At 30.6% G+C, this 13,913-nt stretch overlaps 1 protein-coding gene across 1 annotated transcript; it reads right to left on the bottom strand.

Moving 5' to 3' along the window:
• Window positions 1-497: 497 nt before the first annotated feature.
• LOC110993461 lies at window positions 498-13,850 on the bottom strand. Its single transcript, XM_022259739.2, has 3 exons — window positions 13,714-13,850; window positions 8,307-8,483; window positions 498-4,021 (listed from the first exon to the last, which is right to left on the bottom strand). Exons 1-3 carry the CDS (start codon window positions 13,778-13,780, stop codon window positions 3,939-3,941), a joined length of 327 nt encoding a protein of 108 aa, XP_022115431.1. The 5' UTR covers window positions 13,781-13,850; the 3' UTR covers window positions 498-3,938.
• Window positions 13,851-13,913: the final 63 nt, after the last annotated feature.

Here is a 13,913-nt window from a genome sequence, read left to right as displayed (position 1 = left end):
ACTAATCAGTTCATCTTTGAATTTTCAAACTGACATTCAGATTTTTACATTTATCATCTAATACCTACCGCTAAAACATACAAAAGAACGTCTAAACGGTCTCTAAAAGCTCAGAGAAGAGCTCAAAGAAATCAATACTGTGCGTATTTCTTTACGAAAAATACGTCTTTTTTTTTACATACCTTAAAAGTTATGCGGTAGCGACAGCAAAAACTGTCACGACGATGAAAGCACTTGCTCGACTGACATGCTACAACTTGTACAGTGTACGGGAGTAGAGACAGAAAATCATTATTTCATATTATTAAATAATTTTTCATATTATTAAATCTTTTCCGTTAGGATAATTCGCCTAACTTGTCCTTAGAATTTTAATCCTTTGAAGCCTCAACCAAATTGCCGAAATTGATTGTATGGTGACCATTACACCACATTGAGTTAGTATGACATTTTTAGGTAAAGGGTTCCTGTAAAGTAAAAAATAATAAACAACATAGTAACATTGTACGGTTTATTTACACAGCCCAAAAACAAAAATATATATTTTAATATATATAAATTATAACGAATAGATGCTTAGAACTATACAATTTGGGAGACTAAAGAAAGAAAGAGTCACTAGTAAGATCACATTTATTATTTCCATGACAATCGTAAACTTAAAATGCAACCGAAGATAACTACAATAAATCCTGTGCGTCTAATATTAGTATAATCTTTAAGGCTGATTTTAGAATCCTACTGATTACTGAAGAATATTGTAACAAATAATGGGAGAGGCGCGAATTATTGCTATATAAATGCTGCGTTGACAGTCGGTGTTATACAAAACGCTTCTAGGGTAATGTAATCTTACTGAGAAGATCATCAAAGCGTGATACTAAAAGCAGACAAGTAGTATTTTCACTTGTACTCTAAGACGTTATCAAGTACCAGTTAATTCCTTGATAGCAGTCAAAAATGTATATTTGATATCCTTGAAATAACTGTAATTACATTCTGGAAGGTATATAGAATTATAAATATAGTCCTGTCGAAATGAATACCGCTAATTCGAATATAAATACAAGAAAAGATTCTGTGATCCATATTCTGCACTCACTTTACATGTGGTGCATATCAAGCAATGAATTAGATTCGACGTGATTACGAGTACTTTTAATAGACATTTAATACAATCTATAATATATATATATTGTAGATACGTACTGCGCAATATTGTCTCAAAGGTAGACGGCCTTAATAATCGTGAAACATAAATCGTTTTTACTTGAAAATTAAAAATTCTTCACATCTTATTTATAAGATACGCATAAATAATCAGTCACATTGCACTGTATGAACGAATGTACTCATCTGTCTCTTTTCATTTTAATGTAATCACAATTTGACAGAAAGAGACGATTATTTTTTTATAAAAAGGGTATTTTCCTAAGTTCGAATATACATTTCAAATTAATTGTTTAATGTCTGATTCTTACTGTTAAACAATCTTCTGCGAAAACAACACAGTTTTGAATAATGCCACTACGTCATAAATGGATATGTTTATAATGCTATTTATTCTAGACGTTAATATAAACATACAAAATTTTATTACACCCATAATATCGTACTAATCTACGAGAAATAAATTACATATTCGACTTGTATCAGTGTCAGTAACTTTTGTACTAATTTTTACCGTTCTTCGAGTTTTGGGTTTGCATGGGTTCAAGAATTATTTCTAAATCTGTATTTAATGAATACGTAAAAATATTAACTGATGTTTTGTATTGAGATAATAAATAACATAACTTTAAAGTTCGGATCTTCGTACATAACGCATTAAAACAAACTTTTTGAAACAGCCAAACTAAAGTCAGAAACATACTTCTATGGGAATAAACGAAAATATTTAACATAACAACAATAATCATTACTAATTGATGGCAATATCTCAATTTTACTTGTTCATTTCGTTTATTTTAATAACCTTTTATTGGGATTGTAAGTTTTCAAACACATCAGTCAGTCTAATGATTACTCAAAAAAGGTATACAATTCAAAGGTTGACATTTAAAGATATACGTCAAATTTAATGAAATACAGTCATAGACTAGACTAACCCAAATAATAATTAACTCCACGATTATTCAAGTTAATTAGTAGTAGTCACTATAATTGACTAAAAATTGAAACATCAAACGACAACTATCGTTGAATATTTCGATGTAACTACAAGTAGACGAATTCGATGAAAAACTTACAATAGATTTGTCTAAGAAGTATTAAAGACTCTTTTGACAGACTTGATTGGCGACCGGAAACTGACTGACCGAAAAACAATATCACTTTAGTCACGGGTCAAAGAGTGAACTAATATAATTCTCATAGAACACCGTTTAGTGGGCTACGCCTTTCGTAAAGTGATTTTGTAATCCCAGGGCTGCCAGTAGGTTCAATCTATATCTCCGTGTCTTTACAATTATACATAGAATCTCATTATGTCTACTATAGATGTATTTTTTTGAAAAATAACCTGTTAAAAATACATAATATGATGTTTTATCAATTTGATGTATGTACCTTGAAAAACAACATATTCTTTAATCAATTTTCAATAGATATTTAACTTGATTGGGTTATAATATAAACCACAGATATTACACATTTTGAATCCAATTATAAGATTGGCAGCCCTGCGACGTTTCGGGTCTCTAACGAACTTTTTACAACCAATGACGTCACATCCGCCCGCGGACACAGCGTATTAATTGTACTCATACTATAGAGATCATAAATCCTGGAAAATTTAAGTAGGCGTATTCAACAATTCACAGTTAATTGACAAACGGAATATTTTTTTACAATTTACGGATTTTTATCGCTCGCTGTAATAAACATGTGTAAATTTAGACAAGAAATATTTTTATTCAAAACACTATAGAACGTAATTGTTACCCAAATGTTTCACGCAAAATTCGAAATTCGTGACACATTCTAAGAAAATTTTACGAATATTACTGTTACGTATAGCACGACGCAAATTACAAATGTCACGTTAAATAATTTGTTCTTTGTTTTGTTCGTTAGGTATTTATGCTCCATCGAGAGGTTTATCGTAATTCATAAGGCCGTTGAAGAAATCACGTTGTTTGTTGCCTAAAATGTTCGTACGGCTTCCTACGTTCTGTGAGGCCTTTCCACAACTATCCAAACATTTATTTCCAAAATAAATTTTACTGCGCTATTTAAGTAGTTTAGGAACATATAACGCACTGAATATCACAAATTATTAACCTTCATTAAAAGTCGCTAACATCTACACAAACACACAACCAAACACATTGCATTAAATAAACTAGCTACTGACTATATTATTGTAACATAAATCAATAAATTAAATTGTAAATATTATGTGACCTCAATAAAATGGATGAATTAAGTATCAATTTATGTATCACACAAATTTTACACCTAACGTAAAACTAACATTAATCTAGTTTTCAAGATCTGTCAAATTTGACAGTTATAAATCCCAGATACAACACATGTTTTAGAATATGCTCCTAGAAGACTAAACCTAACCAAACGGTATTATTATATTACGGTAGTATTATACATGAATTATTATATACTACGTATATCATATTGAAAGTAGCCAAAGAAAACAAGGCTAGACTATAATGTATAAAATTGTATACTCAAAAGCCACTCAAATATAAAAGTTACTTAAATATAAAGCTGACCTTAGCAGTCAAATAGACTGCAATATTTTTGCAGCTGTTAAATTTGATTAGCTTTTGTGTACAGACGTGATACAAATAAAAATTCGATAGAATCTACCCTACTTCATACCTTACAAAAGTCTATCATTGCTAGTAATACTATGTTAATGATGAGATTACAAGCTTTGGGCAAGTCCAGTGCGGTCAGGGACCCATTAAAGAGTCAGCTCAACTACAGTCATTTTTTGCTGAAGCTTCGTCGGGCTTCGTCGGCTCTAATTCCGGCTTCGAAGGACCAGCTTGAACAGGATCTGAAGATAAAATTATACAAGTTAACATCTTTATATACTTATTTCAACTTAACAAGACCATGAGTTTACATTGACCTTAGTATGCAATATTTCATTTTATTTAGGAAGTAGCTCCAGAAACTTGTTCCAGGGTTTTATAAACGTCTCTATAAAACACATAACTATATTGAAGAGCTAATCGAAGTCTATAAATAAGAATTTTCTTTATATAAAATAAACTTAAAACTGGGTCGAGCAGATTTCTCGTTTTCTAGAAATAATTTCTTTAAGAAAACCTAGTCCAACAATCCACATGACAAAACATCTGCTGATTTTCTAGAGAAACACAGAAAATAGTAATTATTTACGGCGAATGCGTCATACTGGTCGCTTTTCGTTTAGAACGTTACTTTATTAAATTTATTTAGTACGGATCGAATCAGTAAAAGAAAACTCAGATATTATGCTATATTGCGTATGTCACAATCTGTTCTTAAATTTTACAAAAAACTTCCTATCAGAATTAGTGCAGTTACAAGGTTTTAGATATAGGTCAGAACGGTATGTTTCGTGATCATACATTTTTCTTGATAGACAGAGATATGGGCATACCGATTACTCACAATGTTTTCCTTCATCGCACGAGCGAGTATAACATTCGAACCAGACAGAGACAAGAAATCCACTGGTACACAGCTGGGGATTAAGCCTAACCAGTGCTCTTTAATCGACTTAACATAAGACAGAAACACAAAATATATTCAGAATATTAAGATGGCTAAATATATATCACTGATTAGTTTACATATATAGTATCAGGTATTTTCCAATGATAGACGTAACGACGACCGATAACGGTCACATGACACTAATCAATATAATATAGAGCTATTAATAAGCTTATCCTATTAGTGATTACATTCTCACGTCAAACAGATAATAGGTGACAACGTGAGAATTACCTACTCGTTAACGATTTAAGTACCTCCGTAGCTTAGTTGATCATGCATCTGTTTTATGCTATTATTTATGACTAGTCTACAGCTAACGTTTTGAAAATCAAGATTAGACATGCTTTTTTGGCCGATACAGAAAATGGCCAGCAATGTAGGCATAAGTTTAAATGCTAGATACTAACTCTAACGGCAAACAGAACGGAAAACGCATTGATACTGTTCGTCATCATTAAAAATATTTACGTGAACTGTTCATAAGCGTCAAAAATGTGCTGTTATTCGAGCAGGCCAGCTAGTTGGCAATGATGAAAGAAATGAGAGTGTAATTAGTAATCTATCTATTTGTTCCGGTGACATTTCATATGACATATCAGTAATCGGTCGTTCTATTCAATAGGATTAGGATTATGTGTCGTCATATAGATTATTTGCGGTAATATTAGGTTCATTGTACGGTATTATCATTTTGTACCTCGGGTAACAAACCATGCATTACGAACATATTCAAAAGATCTATGTTAAACTCCTGTATACTTTAACGTAATAAAACACAAATTTCTGGTTAAAAATCTTGAAGTATTTGTATTTTTTATAACAATCAACTATTATAACAAATCATAATTACGAATTATTCATAGAGGATGTTGTAAGACTACCTAAAGCTGTTCTATGGCACGTATTGGTTACATCGCTTGCCCCGGGTAACAAAGTCGTAAAGCACTGATATTATGATCTTTTGTGGACTTCCATGGGTGTAACTAACTGCAACTTTTCAGAATTTTTGAAATACATTTTATTATTAAAAAAACCCGAGGATGTCTTTATTCTAATAAAAAATATTTTGTGCACACTGTAATACTTGTTTACCTGATTTTACTTTCCTAAAATAAATCTGAACAACTATTAAGATATAGTTTAGTTAAAAGTTAATGCAGCAGTGTAGTTAATGCAGCAAAACGACTGAAAGTGGTAATATATATATATATAACAGTGGTAATAGATTTTTACGTTCTAGACATTCGTCAAAAATGTGCCGTCATAACGTGCGGTTACTGTATCTATATTTACTGTGTGTAATTATGCTTAAACCGTTAACAATTGTAAAAAGGCTCTTAAGTCTCATTAAATAAATTACTGTTATGTACATTTAGTTATTAAATAACTACAAACACTAAATACGTAACAACAATGTTTAAATCGTCAAATAAGACACTCCGTTTAATGTACATATACTGAGGTATATGTTCTATACTTAGTATTCTAGTAATAATAGGCGTTACCTTTTATTTTTCAAGAGAAAATTTTGCTTTAACGACGTTGCGGCAAGCGACATACTTATTAGATTTCGCAAGTATTGGACTTTCGCATAGTCTTTATTATTTCTCGATAGCGACGAGGCCGCCCGATATATTATTATTTTGTTCAATATTAGGCATACAATTAACAAATAAATTAAGTCAAATACTGAGTTCTGGAAAAACTATAACATCAATGGAAAAGTATGACCTTCTGTTGACCATATTTATTATGTATGTCCATGAGTCTTCTCTAGACAGTGTTTACGACGCACTATTCGGCTATTAGTGATATCTGTACATGTCGTTAGATGATAATACATCGATTAAGTGAAATTAAAACTAGGCTACGGCCTGCGTCATTTATCGATCTACGTTGGTCGGCGTTTTTAATAACATCAAGGTAGGAAAAATGGTAATACATATATATTTTATGTTGGGCTATCATGCTACTTTTTATAGCGATTCCAATGTCGATGCTAACTATACAAATAATAACTAATTATGTACCCTAGGGCTAATAACTGCTATAAACCAATCCACAAAACACATACAACATGTTCATACCATGTTGTGCCACCCACTAAAATCCATCAAACCGTTCTGAATATTACATTACAGAATTTTATTATCCGAATAAAACGTGAAAATATATCTTTTCCTTATATCATTCACTTGCTTTGTTACTGTAAATAGAGTCTGCGCATTTACCAATGGGCGTGGGACGATATAATTCTATCACAGGGTTTACCCATTACAGTTTATTGTATTTTATCATATTTATAGCATTGAACAAAAATCAGTGGGCATTATTAAAATTAAATCTAGACGTAGACTCGATAATCAGTGATAAGTAAGACTAAATAAATATGTAATTCAACGAATACTCTTATACGCAATACAAACAATGAATACTAATTCTATTGTTATGGCTTATTAAATACATCATCTCTATCTCGGGCACAGACAATTGTTATTTTTGTCCTACGTATTCATTCCGGGAATTTGTTAACTAAAAACAAATCTTTTTACCTGCCCGATCACGCCATGCAAAACACTCATTGAATATGTGGCGTGCGTCACCGGCTTTACGGTTTTGAATTTCTAACATTATAATATCCAAGTACTTCTATTCAGACATCTGTTCAAGGGCACAGTGTCTGAGCGTGTCTACTGTCTGAATTGTAACGCTAAATCGTTTAGGAAATACATACTATAAAGGCAAATATTTACCTTTCTCTATTTTAATTAATGGGGTTTGTGCGGTTATTTAAATAACAAATAGACAATAGACAAACTTCTGTTTGTGTAAAACAAATGAAATATGGACAATATAAATTACTCTTAATAATGTCCGTATTACTTTGTATAGAACATTTGTCCTCTACCAAACCTAATTTCTGTAGAGAGAGAAACAAAATATCACAGTTGTATGACGACTAAGTTTTTGGTATAACTAAATAAGTTCTATGCTTTTACTGCAACTGAACTTTTGAACTCTAAGCGTTCTTGAACTGCTTAAATATGGCATTCTGTGTGTCTGGTCACGAGACATTTTCATCATAAAAAATACTTTGTCAGCGCGTCACGTTCATGAAAATAATTTGCCTTGAAACATGCAGTGCGGTTTTACTTACAAGGTTGTAGGAAATTAACGATTGAAGGACGAATATTGGTAATCTTAGTATTATATATTATACGAGTGTAACAAATGAATCACGATTATAGTAAAAAAATGCATGGAAATCAATTGTACATATGTACGACGGGTATAATTTTATATATTAAAATTTATATTTATCTAGACATTCTTATCCTAATATATTTTATTATAAACGCAATCATGCCATCAAAACTCTTAAAAGATGCATTATAATTTACTCGTAATACGTTCATGTGGCTGTTAATTTTAAATTCGGTTTCACTTTTGTGATGATGATGAAAGCGATCTGAACTCATGAATATAAATTTTTTTAACTAGTTTGAAAATATGAACGAGGGTTCATTATAATCGGTATATAGCCGGCATCCTAAAGTTAGTACAAAGTCACTCACCAGTTATAGTAACGAGATTCTGCAGCCTGGAAGGCAGGTCGGCGGTGGTAACTTCCGCGCCCTGTGGGTGTAAGATGTCAGGCATCGCATTGCGGCGCCCCGTGCGACCTGTCTCGAGGAACTCACGCGGTACCTCCTCGCTATTTCTGTCTTGCATTATTGCCATCATTCTCAATACTGGAATAGTCATATTGATGATTTAATTTTCACGATCGTTTCTCATACTTAGATTAGCGGCATGAGACATAACACGCAATTACGAAGTTTTACAATGAAATGCGAATTGATACAGCGAACTGGAATTATATGCTATTATAACAATTAAACAAGTATTGCATTAAATACAATCTTATTTATTGCATAATTGTCTTATGTAGAGCCCTGAAAATTATTACTTTGTGATTCTTTGGCAAACTTTTTATGACGTGTAGTCATAAAAAGTTTGATGATGACTTCATGATGATTATAAATCAATACAATACATCAAGTATAAAGAAAAATATCGTAATAAAAATTGTCTTCCAAAGTAATGTTTTAAAGAATTTCTACTAAATATAAATAGTACCCATATACAATTTAAAATAAATCTACATTAGTTTTAGTTCAAAATCAATAAGATGTTAATGTGTTATTTCTAACAACTACAATAATTGCTTCATGTACTATCAACATCCAGACGACATACATTACTTATAATACGATGCAATTCAAAAATGATTTAACAATGACAGTTAAAAGTTTAGTGTTCCAGGTGTAGATGATTCGTAGTTTGTTTATTTTATTAAAAATATTTGAGTGATTTTCGTATCTTTTTTAGTTGGCATTTCAATCAAATCAAATTTACAACCATAACTAAAACGAATATCAAAATACAACAGACTATTAATTTGGAGAATTATCAATCCCAATACAAAAAGTAATTAATTTTCTTACCAGTAAATGGTGATATTTAATGCTTTTTTTACTTGATGTAAGACGAAAGTATATGCCAGATACCTAGGTATTCTCTAATGAGGTAAGCTTTATTTTATATACACCTTACTTTCACACAATAAAACCGTTACATTTACAGTTTTTAAAATAATTACTTACCTACCTACTAACTTACAATGGAGAAACTTTGTAGTTGTTTTGGACGATGAATGCGATAACAGAAAATAATGTTATGACGTAAAAAGTCTACATAGAGATCACGACTTTAAACAATTTTTAAAGACATTCGATCAAACAACACAAATTTACTATTTATTATTTTATTTCGTATTTTGTTCCTTGCGATCTGGCATACGTGGCCTCTGAAATTAAATCTTTGGCAGTATGGCCGGAACCTTGTAGATCGCTTGTGTCAATGATTTTACATTCGAATTCTTTAACAAAAATATTGAAAATGTAAATTATTTAACATTTCGTCTACGTAAAGACCATAGCCAATTAAAAAAATACTTTATAATTACTTATTAATAGTAATTTTTAATACAGTTTTGAAATTAGAATCATGCGATAATAAACAAATTTGAACAAACTTTTGCAACAAAATTAACACGTCACTCACTTAGTCAGTTTAGTATTATCTGCAATTCAATTACAGTCACTTAAAATAAAGAGAATGCTAAATATTAACAATATAAGAATAGTTGTGGAATTGAAATTATGAACACAAGTGTATTCTTATGGTACCTACTTAAAATCTTCGCACGGCGGCAATGTTTCCTTTCACTATTTAAACAAAGACTCGGTAAAATTGACGGTTCGCCGCTGCGTCCGTAATTCAGTATATTATTCAAACCGATTTGCGCTATCACGAGATTGAATCTCTAGACATAATAAACTATACATTATGTATGAGTATAATCATAGCAAAATGTTCGCAAATTACTTTCACTAAAAAGATAATACAACTCGTATTATCTTTTTAGTGAATATCTATCTCCATCTATCTCCAAATATAACTACTATCAACGGAGTACTACTTCTCCAGGTCAATGATATAAAGGATTTATGAGTTATACTAGATAGAAATTGATATTTCATACTGCATTACAGTGCCATTTTCAATAAGGCTTCTAGAATGCTAGGTATCATAGTACAGTCGACTAAAAGTTTCAAATTGTAAAACCTAACCATATTATTCAATTCTGTTTTCCGCATTTTGGAATATGGTAGTGTTCTCTGGAACCCCCAATCCTATGTCCATGTTAACAGAACCGTACGAATTAACCGCCATTTCTCCAAACAACTATGCCGTTTAACTAATAACTGTCTTTGTTTACAAAATTTAAATAACTTACCAAATGTAAGTCAAGTGAATTTTCTCTTAAGAGAAGAAACACATCAATCCTTTTTTAAGTTCGAGCCGTGAAGAAAAACGTCGGTTGTAATTAGGGTTGCCAAATTTTTTATCAGCCTATACGGGACAAATGCTTAAATACGCTAAAAATATGTGAATTCAGTTTCTTACCCCAAGACAATTAAAAAGCAAAATTATGTTGACATTTTTTATGATATTCTTCCGAAGAGCAATTTTAAACAATTTTTATTGGTTTTAACATATTTATAAAAATCAATACAATTATAATCGTAATTAGAAACGGTCGCAACTCGCTATTTATTAAATTATGGGTACGTTTATTTCTCACATCACTTATTGGGAATCTGGAAATAGTTTGAGCTAGGCATACTAAAAACTTTGAGTAGGTAATCCGTTTGTGTCAGTCGTTAATCCACATATGTATTATAATACAGGACAGAGACAATCCCCCCCGAGTCATTTTACACTAAGCCTAAAATACGGGACGTCTGACAACGCTAGTTGTAATGCTCCTGTAAACAGATCTCTATCTGCAGTAAACGACGCTTTGAGTAGGTACATGCGAGGCAGACCAATTTTATGACAGTCTCCATGTTTTCAGGTCGCAATAATGACAATAATTACAAATGAAAAATACAAATATGTATTTGAAATTTAATTGCATTATTGAAGTTATACTTCTTTTTTGAAGTTATGCTTCTTTTGGCGCGATGGAGAAAAATGATGTGTGAGTGAATTTTTATGATGCGCGCGCACACCGACACCTACAGCATGAAGTTAGTTCTAGGTGGTATGAAAATTCATAACTATGTTCAAGTTGTATATTCTAGTATTTTTATATGTAGAACACGTGTTTCGTAAGGGTACAATTAAACAGTGTGAATAAATAAATATTAATTTGGTGTTTTTATTAAATCAATTTCATATACGACGGTGATACTAATAATTTATTATTTATTAGTATATCTATATATATATATATATATATATTGAATATTAGTGATAAAACTGATTTGAATAAACTGTTTTGAATGCATTTATAAATTTGAGGTTAATTGTCGGTATGTATACTTTATTTACATCGTTAATTAAAAATTATTACATTATTATCTAAACAATTTTTTTCCCGTTTTGTTTTATTTCTGGTATATTAACAAATTTTATGTATAAATAAAAAAACAAAAAAAAATTCTATACTTGTTTATATTAACCTCTTATACCTCTATAAAAATCTTTGATCTTAACTAAACGTTAAAATTTGATTTATTTATATTGCAATTATTTTTTATTATATTTTTATTAAAACAAACAAATTTAATTAAATAACTCTAAAAATAACGAGCACCGAGCTTAACATGATATATTTATATAAACATATATTTTCAATCTATTAAAGTAGTACTTGAAATAATCAATAATAAATTCTCATAAATAAACTTAAATAAATTTAAAATTTAAATAAACTTAAATAGAACAATATAAATATTTTTTTTCCATATGCCAAAGAAGTATAACTTCTAACGCGTGTACATAAGTACACACACTCTTTTGTATTCTTTTTACTTAATCTAGTTTATGGTTGTTTCTATAATTTTTTTTCTTTTATCATTCTAATGTTTCCCATTAAAATTTGTGCACAATTGTCATTGACGCACATGCCTGTATTGTGTTTTAGTATGTCGTGTATTCCATGTAAGTGTTCGTATGTGTTTCGTTAGTGTGCCTATAAAAATATGATGTATTTAAAAATTAAATTATTATTTAGATCCCGCGGGACATAGAACCGTACCTTCACCTTCAACTTTGTATGATTGAACATTTTATTATTTGTCGTAAATGTCGTAAAACATACATACAATTTTTTGATAAATGTTCACATATTTTACAAATACCAATTTGTTGGTTTGTGCCTTGAGATTTTTTGATAAGACAGCTTAATATGTTTAAGGTTGTGTCAAAAACACCTATGTATATATAAAACATCTGTCATGACATTCCAAAAGCAGCATGCAAGAACGTAGTAAATATATTCTTCATGAAAATTCAGAAAACCTGTTCACACAAAACCTCAATGAAGTAGGGCAGGCACCTTGTTTAGGAAAAAGAAGGATACTTAAAGTGCAAACAAGTTTAAGACCCAAATGATATTATAACATTAAATAATTATGAAAAATGAGACCATAATTAGAGCAGCAGTGCTTAAAAAGTGTTTGTTGTTGATTATGCAAAAATATAAAATAATTAACCTTCAATAATATATATTGTTACTGTATTGTGCAATGATTGGCTGATCACCTTGACCAACTCTTAAATCTACATAGTTTCCTATTGACTAATTGTATAAAGAATTTGGGTTTCCTTAATTGATTCCCCTCTACTGATTTATATCATGAATAACATAACAAATAAGATAGAAAAAACTTTAAAATGTAGTTTAAATTGCTGCATTTGAGTTATGGTCGCAGTTCTTCTATATTTAAAAGTAGCAAATGATGTATACCATTTCATTCCAAAGAAGTCCGTCCTTCAACCATGGTCCTGATAGTCATTTGATCATCACGCAATACATCATGCACCTTAGCATTCTGGATAAATGCAATTACATGTTAGTCCCAGATAAGTAGTTTTATGTGATGTTAAATACCATTAAACTATATAAACTATTAAAGAAAGTTTAAATAAGACAGTTTTTACATAAAATAAAATAAGAATTTTAATTATATAATATTAGTAGGAACTTCCAACTTCTTTCATACTTTTAATGACTCATTGAAGTTTATCATAATTTTGTTATCATATGGCTACTTGGAAATTGGGATCAAAATGTTTTGGCCTGTAACATAAAAGATATCTCTCTATAATTAAGATATAGACATTCACAATACTATCAGTCAATTACCCTTCTAAAGAAGGTTAGATAAACAATATATTTTCTTAAAGTAAACATATAATTTTTCTTTTTTAATAGAGGTTTAAATAGCATAATGGTATTTTGTGTTTACTTTTGGTATGTTATTCTTAAATACTTCCAAGCAAGATATACTTAGTGCCCAAGTCATGGACAACGGTTGGTAAATGTTTGCATGCAGATGGGCTTACCTGACCGGGCTTTAGCACGGTCTCCTCTCTTACGCTTAGGCACACGACCGACGCGCACTCCAGACATATTTTCTATGATATATATTAAATAGTATTACCAATAGTCAAAAGCACTCTTTCAACGTCTGCACAAGAACTTCACACAATGCCACCACTAGCTAGCGATCGGTTTAAAGTCGATATTGTAATATTCAAGAAAT

This window comes from Pieris rapae, chromosome 10 (assembly GCF_905147795.1).
Source record: "Pieris rapae chromosome 10, ilPieRapa1.1, whole genome shotgun sequence".
Lineage (NCBI taxonomy): Eukaryota > Metazoa > Arthropoda > Insecta > Lepidoptera > Pieridae > Pieris > Pieris rapae.
The sequence above is the reverse complement of the archived record's forward strand: the minus strand, read 5'-3'. Positions and strand labels throughout refer to the sequence as shown.

What these genes read in the sequence shown, in the direction of transcription:
- LOC110993461 (XM_022259739.2), bottom strand. Translation starts at nt 13,780, where the DNA reads ATGTCTGGAGTGCGCGTCGGTCGTGTGCCTAAGCGTAAGAGAGGAGAC. An exon ending in CCGTGCTAAAGCCCGGTCAG is followed by an intron (nt 8,484 to 13,713) that starts GTAAGCCCATCT and finishes TGACTATTCCAG; the next exon opens with TATTGAGAATGATGGCAATA. An exon ending in GAATCTCGTTACTATAACTG is followed by an intron (nt 4,022 to 8,306) that starts GTGAGTGACTTT and finishes TTTTATCTTCAG; the next exon opens with ATCCTGTTCAAGCTGGTCCT.